The sequence below is a fragment of the Anopheles cruzii genome, chromosome 2 (genome assembly GCF_943734635.1).
Source record: "Anopheles cruzii chromosome 2, idAnoCruzAS_RS32_06, whole genome shotgun sequence".
NCBI classification, from domain to species: Eukaryota; Metazoa; Arthropoda; class Insecta; order Diptera; family Culicidae; genus Anopheles; species Anopheles cruzii.
Genome location: NC_069144.1, coordinates 44,476,668 through 44,493,917, shown reverse-complemented (window position 1 = coordinate 44,493,917; position 17,250 = coordinate 44,476,668). Strand labels below are relative to the sequence as shown.

At 48.6% G+C, this 17,250-nt stretch overlaps 4 protein-coding genes across 10 annotated transcripts in view; 2 read left to right on the top strand and 2 right to left on the bottom strand.

Annotated features, from left to right (window-relative positions):
* The window catches only part of LOC128268495 (nuclear transcription factor Y subunit beta), a 40,671-nt gene extending 33,255 nt beyond the window's left edge, over positions 1–7,416 (top strand). The window contains 1 exon segment of the mRNA XM_053005610.1: positions 5,076–7,416. Coding sequence (XP_052861570.1) covers positions 5,076–5,543 — 468 coding nt within the window. The 3' untranslated portion in view covers positions 5,544–7,416.
* On the bottom strand, positions 130–1,328 carry LOC128268503 (uncharacterized). The gene is made up of 4 exons (XM_053005621.1): positions 1,091–1,328; positions 919–1,010; positions 719–848; positions 130–640 (listed from the first exon to the last, which is right to left on the bottom strand). Exons 1-4 carry the CDS (start codon positions 1,230–1,232, stop codon positions 537–539), a joined length of 468 nt encoding a protein of 155 aa, XP_052861581.1. The 5' UTR covers positions 1,233–1,328; the 3' UTR covers positions 130–536.
* Positions 7,417–8,675: 1,259 nt separating the features above from the next.
* LOC128268971 (anaphase-promoting complex subunit 15) lies at positions 8,676–9,455 on the top strand. Its single transcript, XM_053006293.1, has 3 exons — positions 8,676–8,858; positions 8,924–9,017; positions 9,088–9,455. The coding sequence occupies exons 1-3, from the start codon at positions 8,739–8,741 to the stop codon at positions 9,213–9,215; spliced, it is 342 nt and encodes a 113-aa protein (XP_052862253.1). The 5' UTR covers positions 8,676–8,738; the 3' UTR covers positions 9,216–9,455.
* LOC128268969 (RNA-binding protein 1-like) lies at positions 9,454–16,135 on the bottom strand. 7 transcript variants are annotated; one of them, XR_008269174.1, is made up of 6 exons: positions 16,009–16,135; positions 15,465–15,750; positions 15,308–15,397; positions 12,870–14,727; positions 11,738–12,763; positions 9,454–10,604 (listed from the first exon to the last, which is right to left on the bottom strand). XR_008269174.1 is itself a non-coding variant. In XM_053006291.1 (4 exons), the coding sequence occupies exons 2-4, from the start codon at positions 15,680–15,682 to the stop codon at positions 10,505–10,507; spliced, it is 408 nt and encodes a 135-aa protein (XP_052862251.1). In that variant the 5' UTR covers positions 15,683–15,750; positions 16,009–16,135; the 3' UTR covers positions 9,454–10,504. The 7 variants fall into 7 exon arrangements, 1 of the variants encoding a protein (XP_052862251.1); XR_008269175.1 differs by having other exon boundaries at positions 11,738–12,566; XR_008269176.1 differs by having other exon boundaries at positions 11,738–12,392.
* Positions 16,136–17,250: the final 1,115 nt, after the last annotated feature.

Here is a 17,250-nt window from a genome sequence, read left to right as displayed (position 1 = left end):
ATTGACTTATTTAAAATGCTTAATATTTAAAATTTTAATCCTTAAATGTTTGAGCACTTCATATCACGAGAGAAAAAAACAAGAGGAGCTTAAAAAAGGTGTTTAGTTTGTACGTCACCAATATTGCGATAATGAATAACATTAAAAATGTTAACAGCGGTTGAGCCCAATTAAGTTATTAAGTATGAAATTAACTCTAACAGTACTCAAACAAGCACAAACCCTCTGAAAACCAACACTGATCGGCACATATATTGTTGTTTGTCATTTTCCGGTGGACATCGATAGCGACCCATGCCATACCAAATCATGCGGTCTTTATGCGAATGTTGACGCTAAACTAAGTTCACGGTCGCGGTCACGGTCTGATGGCGATCGTGCCAGATTGGAGACCCACCCACGCTTGTCGCCTGCACTTTTGTCGCATTTTTCCACTGTTTTATTCTCGTTTCTATAAATAGATGTTGCGAAATTCGGCCCGCGGATAGGGATCGAAAAGATATGCTAACGACGCCGCAGCGGTGTTGCACTCCACGTTACACCGTCCCGCTATCGGCCTCCGGTTTGCGATCTGCATCAAGTGCAACGGAGATTGAGCTCCGCAGTTGATGCACCACCAGCAGCATGTACGTGACGATTCCTTTTGAATAGAAGCGATTGTAAATGGGCACAAATTAGTGAACACACGCGCGCGGGATGCACCAGATGCCGGACTTGCCTAGAATGGTCACCATTATCACCGTGCTTCCGATGCTGCACATCATGATAGCGCCGACCAGCAGAAACAAGTGCAGCACGAAGCACTGGTAAACAAACACCAGAAACAGTGTCAGGCACCATCGTTGTTGCTGGAGGAAAAAACGCACAGAGAAGCAATAGTGTTCAAGCGGCGATCTTCACGAACAAGGGGTCTCTTACTCTGATGACTCCGAGGCAGTAGATGCCGAAGAAGGTCAGTTCTATGATGCCGAGCCACATAACCACATCCTGCTGGCCGTCGAGCTCTTTCACTGGCGGTTTCAAAACAGAAGCCCCGGTTAAACGTCCGTCGAGCAGATCCCATCAGATCCGTTAGGCCGCGAATACTCACGATTTTCCCCGAGGTCATCGTCGGTGCGCAGCACTACGCTCAGAAGTAGTGTTAGGATGGCGTCCAGTGCCGTGATCACCCCAACGATCGTGGCGTGCGTTCGTATGTTTGCTGAAAAATCGCAAAACCTCCCAAACGCCATCGCGACTCCGTCACCCGACTCTCTTGCTCTCTCGCTCTAGAGTGGAAAAATGCAAGAAGTACCCGCACGCAACCGGTGTGTACGTTGTGTCGGAACAGAGCTTGGCCGGAGACTAAAGATTCGCGAAACACACGATCAATCCGCGTGCCAACGGCAATGGAATGGAATGGTGGGATGCGTGGGACATTATTCTACTCGCGCCCATACAAAAAACCAACACTGGGGTCTCTCCACTAGAGCGTGGCGACCCGAGGGCCTGTCTCGATGGTGTGAATGGTTGTAGATATTTTTGGCGTGACTTGCTCACACACAGGCCCACCGACAAAGCATTCAGATCGGGTTCGGAGGTGGTCGGGTGGCCTTGTGATCAGACGGAGATCGAGCATTGTGAAGATCTTGTAAATGTAAACATATTACGCAAAGAGCTGTTTCTATGATGATGATCGGTCCCACTTCGGGGATCCTAAGGGCGGTTTATGATCTGAAAGGATTTCAAGCGGCAAGGACACTTTGTGTAGTTTAGAGTTATGATGGTTTTATTTACTACCCTTTTCGTCTACTTTGTGGCCTGACGGAACATTTACATTAAATCAGTGACGTAGTGGTGGAACAAGGAACACAGTATGTGGGGTCTTGCCAGAAGCTTCACGTCACATTTCGATGTGCTCCGCGCTGCTACTCAAGCTACGGTAGCCCTGCAGTCGCTCGTCCCACATGCACCGCTCACGTCGTAGTGATCGGAAGAGGTAAAATACCGTCACAAACATGTAACCGTACAAAGCTGACGAAAAGGGACAAATTCGTAGGGATAAATAAAGTCGAGAAGATGGGCGCGAGACAACGTACCTAATTCTTGCACCATCGAAAGGGTTGCACCACGAAACTGTTCCGGCCGATCGCTGGTCAGCGTGATGGCCACTTTCGACGCAACGTACCCCATCGCGTCGAGCAGAAGCAGTATGCCGAACGGGATGATGTAGTACTCGTTAACCTGCAAACGATCCGATCACTGAGATTTCCGAATTCTTTCAACAAACAACCCTTGCCATCCGTTACTAACCTTGCATATTCCGATAAAGTATGCACCGACCACCAACAGCACGATCACCACAAAAATGACGTCGATTATCGCGTACCGATAGTACATGGCAACTGGGGCATGGTCGGAAGTGGAGCAAAAAAAACAACGTCTGTTTTGTCACTACTCAAACGTAATCGGAGCACACATCGGTGCCGCAGAACACTTACACTCTTCGGGAACCTTCTGGACGCTGTCGAACCGTACTCGAAGGTACACCGAGGCGGTGATCGCGGTGACGCTGTTGACGAGCGCCAGCAGCCCCACCAGCACACCGTGGAACCGGGAGCTTACCAGACACCGGCAGCCACTGGTCTGTTTGGCCATCTCACGAAGAAAGAATGGGGAACTACACTGGCTGGCGGAAGGTGGACCACAAGACGTCTTTCTGTTTGACCGTCCAAACCAATTCTGACCAAAAAATCAAATCGCCAAACCTGCTATCATCATCGTTCTGGCTTATCGGTTCCGTGGCTAGGACAGTGTTTCAAAGCAATAAACCAATCGCCACTAGTCTCGTGAGCCAGAGATTACGCCAAGTAGTCAAAAAGCTCAGCGATCATGCTGGGGCCGAACAGCAGAGGGACCGCAAAATCATTTTGATCATGCCACAGGTCAGTTTTTTACCCAGTGTGTCATCTAATGCATAAAACAATCTCACCCTAAGCCTTAGATTGGGTTAACTATTTTTTACTGAGACGAATGGAATATTCCTCAAAACGCATTATCGCTTATGGTCCTTATGGTATCGCTTATGGTATGGTCGCTTATGGTATGGACATTCACAATAATCTGGCCGATTCTCTCGCGCACCGGATTACAGCATCGGGAGCCGACCTAACTACTAACACTAAGCTCTATAACACAGATTGTTACGCTGCGATCATCGCTGGAGCATCCGGCCGGCGATCTCACAGACAGATGGACTTGCGGAACTCCTCCGACCGCGTGGCTCCTTCTTTCGCCTTGATTTGAAACAGCTTGTACAGCCCGATAAGCGTCACGAACACATACAGAAACAGAACTACGGGCGAAAAAGGTGATTAGTGATCGATCAACCGATCGCCGAAAATGATCCTTTCCTACCAGTTTGAATGACCCACACCTGGTACGGTAGGGTCCTAGGGCCGCGTGTGTTGGCCACCACGTACGCCACCCAATCGAACACGATCGACAGCAGGTAGGGGATCAGACAGAAGCGATTCTCCTGAAAACACACAGAGGTTCGTTAGTTCAGCCGCCTGACGGGGTGCCTATGCTACTGGCTACCTTTCGAATGCCGTAAAAGAGGACTCCAATCGACACGAGATGCAGCGTGTCGCCCGCGAAATCAAACCACCCATAATCGATGAGATCCTGCACTGTTGTGGAAGGTTTTTGGAAGAAAAGGGGACAGACAATTTCGTTAATCTCGCGGTTCGACTTCGACACCCTGGCGCTGTCCAGTTCTTACAGTCCCGCGGTATGCTGGCGTCTTGCGTGCCATGGTAGACCAGCTTCAGGATGGCAGAACTGACTAGGATGGTCGTGGTGAGCAGGGCCGAAAACACCACGATCACGTACCCGTGGAACTTAATATTGGCACAGAGACTCATCGCGGCGGACCTGTTGCTAGCAGCGTCGTCGGAAGGATACTGACGACGCAAACTCCCGCAAACGGAGAAACCACGGCCGCTCTAGAACACCACCTGCTTCTGCCGAGATCTTGGCCACCAGAAGGACCTCCTAAAGCCCACGACCGGGAAGAAGATCACTTGGTTAGCGCGGGGGAAACCCACAGCGCACGGTCTGTGATGGGTAATGGGAATCGGAGCGGCCATAAAGTAATCATTGGGCAAGGACACATACCAGCATCCCGCCTAAGCCTCGGAACCCCCCGGTGGATTGGCCCGTGGTGCGTGTTTTGGATTCTTCCCGAAAATAGTTCAACCCAGGAGAGGAAGGTGGTCAAAAGAGTAAGCAAGAAGAAAGATGAGAAAGAGAGTGAAAGGAGAGATCAAGAAGCGGAACCCAGACCCTTCGGTTCCGAGAAGCAGAAGGAGGATCACGCCGTAACCGGGATTGACCCGAGTTCCCCATTAACAGATGTTGCCGGAGCGAAGTCGGTTTCGATTCTTAATGAAGTTTTGGCGGGTTTTTTTGTTCGGCTTTTCGCTTTGTTTCAGACCCATCTCATTCATACGCCGTTTCTCGGCACACACATACGGGCCTTCGTATCCTTCTTCACGTTGTTGGGATTAAAAAATGGTGTCCTTTTGAGCACACCACCGCTGCCTGCTACCTGCTTCGAAGCCCGGGGCCTCAGAATGTTCGTTTCGGTTTCGGAAAAACGAAAGGCGTTTTTTGTCCGCGGGTTAGTTTGGCAACCCAATCGCCGAAAGCAACGAAAACGGCGGACTTGGGAAAACTGGAGGATTGTTCATAAAATTCCACAAAAAGAGGGACGGCAGAAACAAAACAGAAGCCCAAATAACTCATCTACCGAATTCGGTACGTGCCACGGACGTGAGACGGAGAACCGTTCGGTGTCCTCCCCGCGGGGATATAGACACACGGGAACATTGACCCGTTTTATGGACGTGATGCGTCTCGCGTAGGGGATGAGCATTTCCTTTCGTTTTTTGTTTATGGTCGACAGCAACCGGTCACATATAAACTTGCGTCTGTCGAGACAAATTATTGGGTCCTTTACGAGGCGGTCGGGACTTTCAACATTTCATTAGCTGCGCCTAACCCTTATCCGTATCGTCTATTCTTCTTTCCAGCAACAGCAGCTCCAGCCACAGCCGCCACCACCGCCAGGAATCTCGAATGTCTCGTCCTCGGTGGCCGCATCGCTGGCGTCTGCCTCGGTGGCGGTCGCGTCGGCCGGCGGTAGCGGAGGAGCGAGTGCGAGTGCAAGCGGGGCGTCCGGATCGTCCGCGGTCAGTGCGGCGCTTGCCGGCGGCTCCCTGACAATGTCCGGTGAGCCTCGCTTTCCGCCGGCGATCGCCGTGCAACGGTTAGCGCCCCAGGTGCAGCGGCAACTGCGCGAAACCCAGGAACTCATCAAGGACTCGTGCGCGCAGCTGTACGGATCGGCTTACGGTAGCCCCGGGCCACCGGTGGTCACACTCCCGGTGGCCGGTGGATCGAGTGGACCCCCGCTCCGTACGGGGCCCGGCTCGGTGCTGGGCCGGTCCGCCGGCCGGCGTCCCACGCTCGAGACTCAGTATTCGCAGGAACTTTCGTGATATCTAGACAAGTAGTGAACCTGTCCGTGCCCACCATCGTCCGAACGTGGGTAACGCGCGCTCGGTTCAGCTTCGCTTTGCCACCTGGAACACCTGGAACGACGCGCCCTTAACTTCGACCGATATGACGAGGATGGCCCGATCCCAACGAGCACCGATTCCCCATCCAACCGAACGGTCGTCGGTGGATGAATATCAGCGTGGAAACAATCGAACCAATAACCAGGAAGTCCACCCAACGCCCAACAGGAGAATAGTCCCCCAATAGTCCCGCGGTAGCCAACATATCAGCCAACCGACCCTTCCATCGACGAAGCGATCCCTGTCCCGACTTTTACTAGGGCCACTTTGGAATCGGCCGGGGAGCTATTCGTCTAACACATTCACTGTCATACAGAGCCCATACAGCCAAATCAATGAGCGTCCGTTGGGTCGGCTCCGGACCACTTCCGGGCAGCTAGTAGATCTGAAGTCATCCACCTCCAACCTGCGGCCAGCTTTTCAAAGAGACCCACAGAATCTTCCCACCTAAACCCAGACACAAACATAGTGCATCCCACAGAAGCAAAAGGTAAACTCCCGGAACTGCCCCAGCTGATGGTGCAAGGAAGCTGAAAAGCTCAGCCAAGAACCGATTGAGCGAACCCCAGCCCAAATGATGGCGATCCTACCGATGACGGAATTCGCAAGTTACGCGGAAACGAGTGCCAGCCAGCAATGCTGCCTGATGATGGGTGGCGCAGAGCCGGGCGCTATGAGCGAGCGATTATTGAACGTGTAGCTAGTGTTGACCATTTTATTTTTGTGAACCCGACGGATGTTTTGTAAAACCACGTAAGCGTGCACCCGAAAGCAACCTCCCAGTTGGGGGAGGGAGACACAGATATAGAGAGGGGGGGAGGGTGCTTATAAAGGCAAAAAAGCGTAGTGAGTTGAACCTAGGCCAAATGCAAAGCTGATGATGATGATGATGCAAACCTATAGACGATAGAAGGTTAAGTAAAATTAATGAAACAAATTTTCCACGACCGCGTGACCGCGTAGCCGTCACCGCGTGTTGTGTGGGAAGAAGCGAGAAACGTAGGGGGGTGTATTAAATGTGTACGTGAAGGAGCTAGCAAACGAAGAAAAGCACTAGACGCTAGAAACAAGTGGCGCGTAAGTGGATAAGAGACTTACAAGGCGAAAAGTAGGGCCAGAAAGATTGATATTCTAACAAACCACAAACCGAACTGCGGGCAAACACAGTCAGAAACAGGCGCAAACCGACAGATTATCGAACAAATGACTCTCTTCATGGGCGAACATTCCTCTCCACGGTAGCCGAGTAAGATGAGTGCAAATCGCGGGAACAGACAACTCCCGAAGCGATATCCTAGCCGAGATGAATTATTGCACTTTACGTTTGTTGCCAAGCTTGGCACGTGCCACGCGTTTCGTTGTTTCTGCCACCGTTGACTGACCGAGGTGTTGTGGAGATACGGGCGGTGTAAACAAATCTGCCAGCAACAAGATTTGAACCATTGAGCCTGTTAGCCGAACGAACAAACTGACGCATTGAGTTTAAAAACAATGTTTTAATGTCAAAGATTACAGCCAGAAAGGATACATACAGGAACTAGCAGACAGGAGAGAGAAAGAGAACATCGAGACAAAGTCCGTGTTGGGGAGGAGCACACAGAAAAGCAAATAAAGTGGCACAAGTGGAAAATGCTTTCAATTTGTATCTTTTTCTCGTTCAAAGTACACATTTTAACAGCGATTGATTAATTGTTTTAAAGAAATCGTCGTAACAGAACGGTACGGAGCATAACAAAGCAATTATACGGGCGAAAGCGAAGGGTGAATGGTTTTTGATAAAACAAAACAATCTAAAAACGTTAACACAGTTTTAAATTACTTTCAAGCAATGATGAAGGAGGAAGGGTTCGGCGAAGCGCAGGATAAACCACAAACGGATTGATGTAATCATTAGCCCACCACAAACCCCAAAGCTCACGCCAAAAGAATGGCCCAAACACACAATGGCCACAAGACAGTGAGCAATAGCCACCCGATCACAAATAAACATTCGAAAAAAAGTTAATTGAATTCGGTGGCTAATAGTACACAACTCACCCACACACGCCGCGCAACTCACACAACACTTCTTCATTATGTAGAATTCCGAGGGGTTTACGATTATGATATACGCTAGAGAATAAAGTCGAGCCGAAATCGATGAGCATTTAAGGCGCCAAACGGAAAAAGAGGGGGCGCCAGTGAATAGAGGATGTGCTTAGAGAATAAAACGGACCGCGAAAGCAAAGGAAACCAAACCAAAACGTGAACCAAACAAGCAGTAAATTAAACACGTTCCCAGTCCTCTACCTAACGATGCACATCTTTCCACAAACGTGTCACATGTTTAATGATAACAAGAAACTAAGTAACTGAACAAGCAAGAAAGGCGAATTACTTTCTTGCGAGCGAGCGAGCGCGGCGAGAAGAAAACAGAACAAACCAAAGTAACAAGCGTAAAGTGTTTAGTGTTGTTGCTAGGAAAAGAACAAACAAACCCAGAAAACCGCAAAAGAGTTATCTCGTACACACAAGAAGATGAGTCGTTTCACCCATTCTTAGGCAAAACCAAAAAAACACCCATCCACGTGTGGAATGTTCGGTGGAAGGGACTTTGATTGATGGGTCGGTCGAGGCGGAATAAGGCGTGGACGGCAATCACGGGCCAGGAGGGCGAATGCCGTCTGCGGACGCGAAGTGTGTTGTAAAGCAGCATGGTAAAGCAGTTGTTTCGTCGTACATGTTTCTGTTTCAGTTTATCGTTTTAACGTTTCCTTTCTACAAATCCGACTATGTACAAAGCGGTCAAGAAAATCGATAGAGAAAATAAATGAAAAATTATATGAAATTCAATAATAAAAATTAAAAAGCGCAAAGTAATTCCAAAGCACTACTGTGATAATTGCGGTGGTGGTGTCTGAAGTTTTTTTTATAAAGATCTGTTTTTCCAGGACCGCAACAGTCAGTTTGAATTGCACCACAAACTCACCACCACTACTCACCACTACGTGACTCTATACACCTTGGTTTCTAGGTGGCTGTCATAAATTGACGGTTCCGTTCGGCGTTGTTGACAAAAGTCGTTGTTTATCAAACAATAGTTTCCGATTCCGGTAACGTTCCGTTGCCGTCGGAATGATCCCGTTCTTTCCTTCACTTCAACCCTCGCGAAGTGCGAACCTGTGGTTTGCCGTTGATGAATCGTACGATGATGACGCAGAAGTCAGCACGATGGAAGCGGATCATCAGGATTGGGTAAGGGCGGTAAATAGGGCTGCTGCAGTTCCATCGGAATAGTAATGAAAGATTGGGTATTTCAGCTCAACCGCATAGGACTGATCGGAGCAGACTTAACACCGATCGGCAAAAGCTCAAGCGAGCACATGGAAAACATGGACACGGAAGATGAGGATGGTACGTATTTGCTCGATCGCATTATTTTTGCCTTTAGTTGGAACTGTCTGTTCGTTTTTCTTTTGTGCAGCAAACGATGAGAGCGACGATTCGGATAATTCAGACGAGGACGACGATGAGATGGAGGACATGAACGGTCGGAACATTGTCGGGAACGACGCGGTTATGGACGATATGGTCGGAAACGACACGGTTTAGAGGTCGGGCCTACGATCGGCGGCGCGCCAGCCAACAGTGTAATCCTGCCTCTCTCTCCCGCGCTCGCTCATAGATCGGTTTGGCTAACAGGACGGGGCCACAGGACAACCGTAAAAGCCCCCGTTAGAATTTTCTTTATTTCCGCTGGAATTGGCCTTTGTGAATGAAATGAGGAATAACGACGCAACCGGGCTAGTGTGATATATGAATAAAACAAAAAAGCGACCGATTTGCTCGTACTTGTCCGTACCATATCTATTTCTCATTATGTATCATACCGTACTTTACGAATAAGTTCTCTACATGCTATATAAGAATTCTCCCACCAACGGGAAAAGGTTGATGTGCAGGGTGGGGTGTGCGCCATGCTTTTCTGTGTGCAATACGTGGACGGCTCAATGAGCAGCCAAACAGAACACAAGACGCTACACGAGCCCTCTCCTGGCGTGAGTTTATGAGGGGATTGGATTTTGTAATAGTGTCTCTACTGAAGATCAAATAACGCTCACCACGCGGCGCACCGCCGGTTGTTGAGCTTCGCAAAAACTTCTAAAATCAAAGTTTTGCCCTTCTGGCTATCTGTCATCGTCGGGTAAACTAATCGGAGTCGATGAGAGCACAACGAAGATGCGAGTGAACACACATAAGAATACCGATGAAATAACTCAACAAAATGCCGTTCACAATTCGTTGCGGTTACAGGGAGGAGGAGCATGCTTCACTCGCTCCAACAAAGTTTGATGAACTGTCCTCTAAACGTTATCCAACACCTTCTTTTTCTCCACTCATGCTGAGAACCGCACCTTCGCTTACCCGGCAGAGTTACAAAAGTAAAAGAAAAGGGGTAGCGATTCGTGCGGAAACCCGCGGCCAGTGCTGCTACTACTACTACACACTACCAACGTTTTTGGTATCAGTATTAGCAGCAACAACAGCCCGTACCGTCACCGACAAGATATCGTGTCCGTGTTATGCTTTAAATTTCACGTGGTCACTCGTAATTTAAAAATAATAAAGTTGACAACAAGTTGTCGTCCTGAATTGCGTCACCTCCAATTTACACTCGCGGAACTAGCTCCTTGCTGCGTTTCGGTCGATCCTTTGTCAATCGCTCTGTCCAGTTACGTTTCCGTTGTAGTAGTAATTGCTTTAGTGTTGTACGTTATACTATTGTTCTGTGTTCCGGCGTTTCGCGATCGCGACCTTTGGAGGGCATCACAACACAAACACACTAGGAGTTTACCGAGAGTCTGCTCTAACATCGTATTCGTCACCTGCGCGCGCTCGATCTAGCGACGATCGCGAGATCCGCTGCGGCTGCGGCGATCGCGCTCGCGCTCACGGCTCATGCTACGGCTACGCGTCCGGGAACGGCGCGGAGATCGTGATCTGCGTTGAGAGAGAGAAGAAAAGTGAAGAAATCGGACAGGACAAAGGATGTACGTGTGTATGTGTATGTAGAGGGGTGTGTTTCGTTGGTGGACGAGATAGAGAGAGAACAAGATTGTGGAAATATGTATGAAATTGCGTTCTTTAACAATTTTCTTATCTTCTAACCTAGATAAATAGATAAAAGCATATGGGCACCACAAGTTATAGTTTAGAATTTCATACTGTGTTTCCTATTTTAGGAAATCGCAACAATGCAATTCTAAACTATGCTTCTTCGTCTACTTAACATACACTGAAGTTGAATCGAAAGCATATCAGAGCTGATGCCATGGAATGCAATGGCATTTTAGTTAAGGAAGACGAACTAGGCAAATTTTCAGAACTGCAAACATTTAGAATTCGTTTTCGCAAGTGTTTAGGGGACTGCAGATTGCGCAACCGTCTCTCCCGAGCGCCATTAGCCTCGTGAAGAAGCTTATTACCGACAATTAACAAACAATTCCACCAAACTTTAAGGAAAAAGGTAAAATCAATTCAAACCAAAGAGTGATCCTTTGGCACTCGACCACGACGACCACAAACCCACGGCACGAAGCGTAAATTTCAGTCATTGCGTGTATTGCCCACCCCAATTCCTTGAGCCGATACGAGAATGCAGGAACATCCAACACTTCTCAGGCAGTAAAAACTTTGCTAGGAAGAACCCAGACGACCCTCGCATCAATTCCTTTGATGGAAGATGCTTTATGGTAGACGTCCCGTATGGAGATCGTGATCATTTTTTACGATGAAATCTAAATGATACAGATAATTTATACAGAAACTAACACAGAGTACAGAGTACAACAAAATCACTACAGAAAGGGCAAGTATAGGACAGTAACAGATTTGCACAGTATGGACGTTTTTTTCCATTAACCATTTCGGTGTCCAAAACTACACGCTACACACCGGAGTCTCGAGAGCAATATGGTAACCACGAAAGAACATATAAATGACTAGCACAAACTAGCAATTGTCAGGACACAATTCAAAGCATCGACACACTGGACAGTGGTCTCCTGAGGGTAAAGTAATGGAAAGTAAAACTAATAAAAAAGAAGGAAAACGAAATCATACCAACATCCTACCTTTTCCGGAAACGGAAGAAGAGATGAGTAGAGAAAGCGAGCACACACGATGTGGAGCATTCGAGATGGTTGGATGCACAGCAGTAGGCGGTGGTGGTTGTGTGTAGTTGGTGGTGGTGGTGATGGTGAAGGGACACATTTTCTGTCTTGCCTATCTGGCCATTCCCTACTATCAACGTTCTTTTGGGGGGGACGTGCGGGCATTCTGATGCCCGCTCGGACGATTTGCGCCGATGTGTTGTTAATTTCGGCGATAGCGAGCTAAAGCTGCCAGGCCAGGCAGTGGACGTAATGCCGGGAACGCACGAGTATGTGTGTGTTTGTGTGTAAGAAGAGACGGGTTGAAGAGATGCCACATCGAGAGCTCCGTGAAGAAAAAAGAAGAAAACCGCAAAAAACCACCTTCTTTGTGTCCACAGCAGCGCAACGGACTCACCACGCTGTTTCAGCTCAATAAAAGCTGTCCAGCGCCTACTGCACGGTGTAACGAAGAAGCCTCGTCGACGAAGGATGCACTTTGGTGTTGAGTGGTTTGGTCGTGTTGAGTATCGTGATGGCAATATTTCGACGATCAAGTTGATTTTTAGTGTGCGGAGAAAAGTTGTTTGGAAGAAGATGGACGGAAGAACCCACGGAAGCTTGCAGCATTAACGCCCTGTGCGATCATCCGAACACCAGCATAAAGCGCGGTTGTGTGTGAGAAGAGAGGTTATTTCCCACCAAAGTTGTCCCTCCCGCGGTCACGATAATATGTTGCGCTAGCGGCAGAAGTGTGGCAATGTCGATGAGGATGATCGGCACTCGATCGAGAGCACGTCGATGACGTTCGCTTAAAATTGGTTGTGGGGACGAACATATAATGTTGGTGATTTCTTCGTACTGTTGTTGTCGTCCGTGAGATGATGATGGTGATGATGATGGTGGTTGGTGGCGTCGCACGACGTACAAGGGGAGTGTCGGGATTGGAGCAGTTATTTTTGCAGCACTAGGATTTGGGATCTTCGCGGATGGCTAATTTTCATCGAACTGAAGTAAAGTAGTATTAGAAGAAAATGTGAGGCCGCAAGGAAGTAAGGAGAATACTCGGATGGAAAGGTTGGGTGGCCGCGCCTGTTGTTAACGGTAAACTTACACATCGGTACACGGTGGTGGCTCTGGGCTGGGATAGATGTTGTTGCTGATGCTGCTGCTGCTGCTAGCGAGCAATCAATCGCAATGAAGTTTGAAGCTCTCACTTGTGGAGTGTATTAGAAGAAGAGGTCCAAACTTGGCCCGTATTGGTGCTCTAAAGCTGGTGGCTCGTGCAAAGGCCAAGAAGCAAAACATAGCTGGAGCTAGTGGCTGTTCACAGTCGAGAGCCAAATTGCAGGAGAAGATCCCAACGTTGCCCGTACATAGCGCAGTAGCAGCTCGTCGAACTAGAGGTTCATTTTCCTGCGACCTCGGTTTCTTTAGCAGGGATGTTCTATTGATGTTTGGTGATGGTGGTAGCAGTAGTAGCAGTAGTAGTAGTAGAAGTAGTAGGTAAGTAGTACGGTGGTAGCAGAGCTGGGCTGGTGGTAGGTGATTGGTAGGCAGGGGTGGTAGTAGTCGCAGTGATGATAATAAAGTTGGCAGTTGTGCAAGGTACGAGAAGAAGCCCGATGATGATGATAAATGTGTTGCCAATGTGGGCTCGAACGGGTGACCCATTAACCCTCATCGGACGCGCATCGCTACATGCTACAATAATGCGACACTTGCAAACGAATCGAAGGGCGTATCGGCTGGGAAAGAGAGACAAAGAAAAAGAAAAGAAAAAAAAATCCGAGACTTCCGGAGAGGGAGGAAACCACCAGACGACGGAGAGTTGGCCGAGGGTAGCAATCGCAGGTTGGTAGCCCCAGTTAAAGCTGACGCTGCACTCTATCATCCCGTGGTGGTCGCCCTCCATCCCCGGACTCCGGGAGGGAAGGTCCGCTGCGAAGGAAGCGCAGTAGTAGCTGGCGGCCGCGGTGGTTCGTTTGTCTGTGTGTGTGTTCGAGCCCTCGACAGCAGCAACAGCGGTGACATGTGGAGATCGTGGCGAACTTGTGTGTAAGAAGTTAGGCTACTGTCAGCGAGAGCAGCATTAGCAGGCATCCGATGGACACACGGGTGTGGTGCGCGGCGTTGCATGTGACGCGAGCAGCCAGTTCGGTCAAGGCGATACGAAACCGGATCGGACCGTACAGCGGTTCATCCCTCCTCGCGGTGTCGTCGCAGGCTAGCCAGCGAACGGCAAGGACACCTCGAAGAGGACAAGTTGCAAGGGTGAAGCAGGCGCACGATCACCGGAAGCGGCTCATCAGGCTCAGCCGGCGGCGGTCGTGTGGTCGTTGCCTCAAGTTGTAATGAAAACGGTCCACGGAAGCGACGAATGGCGCTGCTGGGCGGTTTTTGCGTTCGATGCTGCTGCTGCTGCTGTCCCCGGCAGCTCGTGGTGGGCAGAACGGACGAGACGGAAGTGGTGACGATGGCAGAAGAGGTGGTGGTGGTGGTGATAGTAGCAGTAGAAGAAAAGGAAGAGCAAGCAAACTGCACAACTGAAGGCCGCAGAATGGGATGGCCGCTGCTGTCGCTGAAGCCCGGCGCAGAAGAGAGCACCCAGCTTTCCTCCTGCAGTTGCCAGTGGCACGGGGAGCGGCGCTTGCAGTGGTGAAGAAGGTAGAAGCCCACCGTAGACGGCGCCGCGTAACGACCGAACTGCTGCTGCTGCGCGTCTGGAGGAGACCGGGCAGCGGGAGCACTCGCTCGTAGCAGAAGTAGTAGCAGTAGTAGTGGTGGTGGTGGTGAAGGTAGTATTGGTTGTATTTTTGGTGGTGGATGGTGGTGGTGGTAAAATTGGTGGAATTGATGATGGTGTTGCGGTAGTAGTCTTAGCACTAGTAGCGCTACTAGCAAAATTAAGACAACATGATGTACTGTGACGGTAGACGTCGCGGTCGTGGAGTATCATAGAAGAGTTTGCCCTGAAATTTGTTTGATCAACCATTGGTTAGATTGTTTTGTCTTCTACGATCTTTTTATCATTGCAAGGACAGGGAGAAAGGCAAGGACCAGCTACGGAGTGTAACGGACAACGGACGACAAGGAAGCAAGCGTCGATCACGTAGACAGTTCTTATATCCCTTCAAACGACAACTTTCCTAACTTTCAGCGCAAAGGCTTTTTGATTGCTGCCCACCCATACTTTACGATCATTGGAAAAAGTGATACTCGGATCGGTCGGAACCTCTTTACATTTACGCATTACAACACGCAATAAGCATACCAGATTTCGCTTCCACACAGTCGAAAATCACACTCGAAAATATAGGTCAATTAAATAGCAAACGAAATTAAATTAACGATACGCTCGGCGGAACTAGACTAGATAGAATTACTTCGAGCGGCAATCATTTCAATGACTACAACACGGTACAGAACAGCGCGGCCAACTGCATTGTTTAGGCGCTTGTTATCAACAAATTACTTTATCATTCGATACTCCCAATTCTATCATCACCTCTAACACTGTTACAGTCATAACGGTAATTGAATATCTCTTACCTGTACGAACGGCGGGGTCGGCGGGTGCGGTCATCACGACGCGAGCGTCCCGAGGACATCTCTACCCGTATCCGGGTACCACAGCATCGCCTGTGAACGGAGGTTCCGAAAGATTATTGTGGATCCCGTAAGACCGAACTTTGCCACGAATACTTACGTTCCGTCAAGCGAACGAACTGCGTCTTCTGCGTCGCGTTTGTCCTCGAACTCGACGAACGCGAATCCGGGCGGGTTCCGGGCTACCCAGACGTTCCGCAGTGGGCCATACTTGCCGAACGCACTTTCTATTTCGTGCTTCGACGCAGAGGAGCCTAAATTGCCCACGTAAACCTTGCACTGCAGGTCCCACTCACGGTAACGTGCCATCTTATCCATCTAAACTGCGACTAGCTGTAGCGTAGCTGGTGTAGCGAATGGCACGCAGGGTGTTTAGCGTAAGGAACCTATGGTGAGGACAAATACGACGCGGCTAATTATTGCGATGCTACGCAATAGCGAAATGTCCTTGAAAAGTTTTGTTGCTTCACGGTCGGTATGGGAGCAAAATTCGGTGCTGCTGTTACGAGAACGCAGTAAACGATGCATACATTTTTCCATCGTTCCCATCCAAGATGGCTGCCGTAGCAGTGCGTGCTGGGCATGGATTTTCAATTCGATTTTTCATATCCATAGCCGGCGTGAATCAAACAGATAATACTTACTCGGTGTAGCACTAGTGTTCAACTTTAAAAATTCGCTAAATCGGTGAAGATTTACAGCGAAAATTATCACTTTTTTATGGAAAATTTGCAGACACGCGAACACCAGCACTTTGCTTTGTCGTCGTTTGACAAGAAATTCGTAGAAATTCGATCGTAGCTGAATCGCTGAAGGCACACTCAGCGCACCTGGCGGATTCTACCGGGAACTACTGCAGCGGAATCACACACACACACACACACACACTTTATTATTGAATGTTTCGGCATTTTGAAACGAAACTGAACCAAACAAAAAGCCTACTTTCCAGAAAGAATAATAAAAACGCGACAGAAACTCTCGCGCCTTTTGTACAAAGTAGAAAAAGCAGAGCGAGCGAGAGATGGAACGGAACGTAAAAATGTGCGGGAACCTCATTTGGGAAGAGCGAGATGGCCATATTTTACATGGAATGAATTTGCCATGTTCAACAAAAACCAAAACAAACAAGGGCGACCTCTGCGTGCAGGTTTTAGAAACAGATCCACTACAGCGTCCTCTGTATGTCAGGAATTAGTAATTTTAAAAGTCCTATTGTTTATTGATTTACGTGTTGCAACACGCAACAAATGAATGAATGAATGGTTCCGAATGAACCGAATAAACTTTCAGAAACACAGTGAACTTCCGTTTCACATTTTTTCGTTTTACGTGAACTTGCGTTTTACATTTTTGATACATTTTTGAGTTGTTTTGCGTAAGATTTTTCAAATTTTCCGTTTTTTTGAAATGTCTTCAAAGCAGATTTTAGAGCTTCGAAATTCGGAGTGTACCTTAAAATTCAATACATCAACGCGTTTGTATGAGAATGGAAAATTATCAGAATGAGAAAGGAGAAGGATGTAAATGCTAGGAACTGACTTGAAAGTAAAAGCTTAAACAAATTTTACAAGAACGAAGTTTTACTACGAATAGTACGAAGTGAACAACTTATGTTCACCTTTCTGAGAGTTTCCATCCAACGCTGATGAACGCAAGTCGACGCACATGCTGACTCACGGCGCGCCGAACGAGTTGTACCTATTTATAAACACGAATCAAGATTTCACTTGACCTATCCCAAACGGCAAGCTGGGAATCGTAGATCAATTCTTCTACATCGCCGTCGAGCCGGCACGGCACGCATTTGGGGCAAGGTGCATCCCATACGCACGGGCTCGGTTGCTTTCGCTCCGTCTTGACGGACAATTTTCATTCCGGCGGGT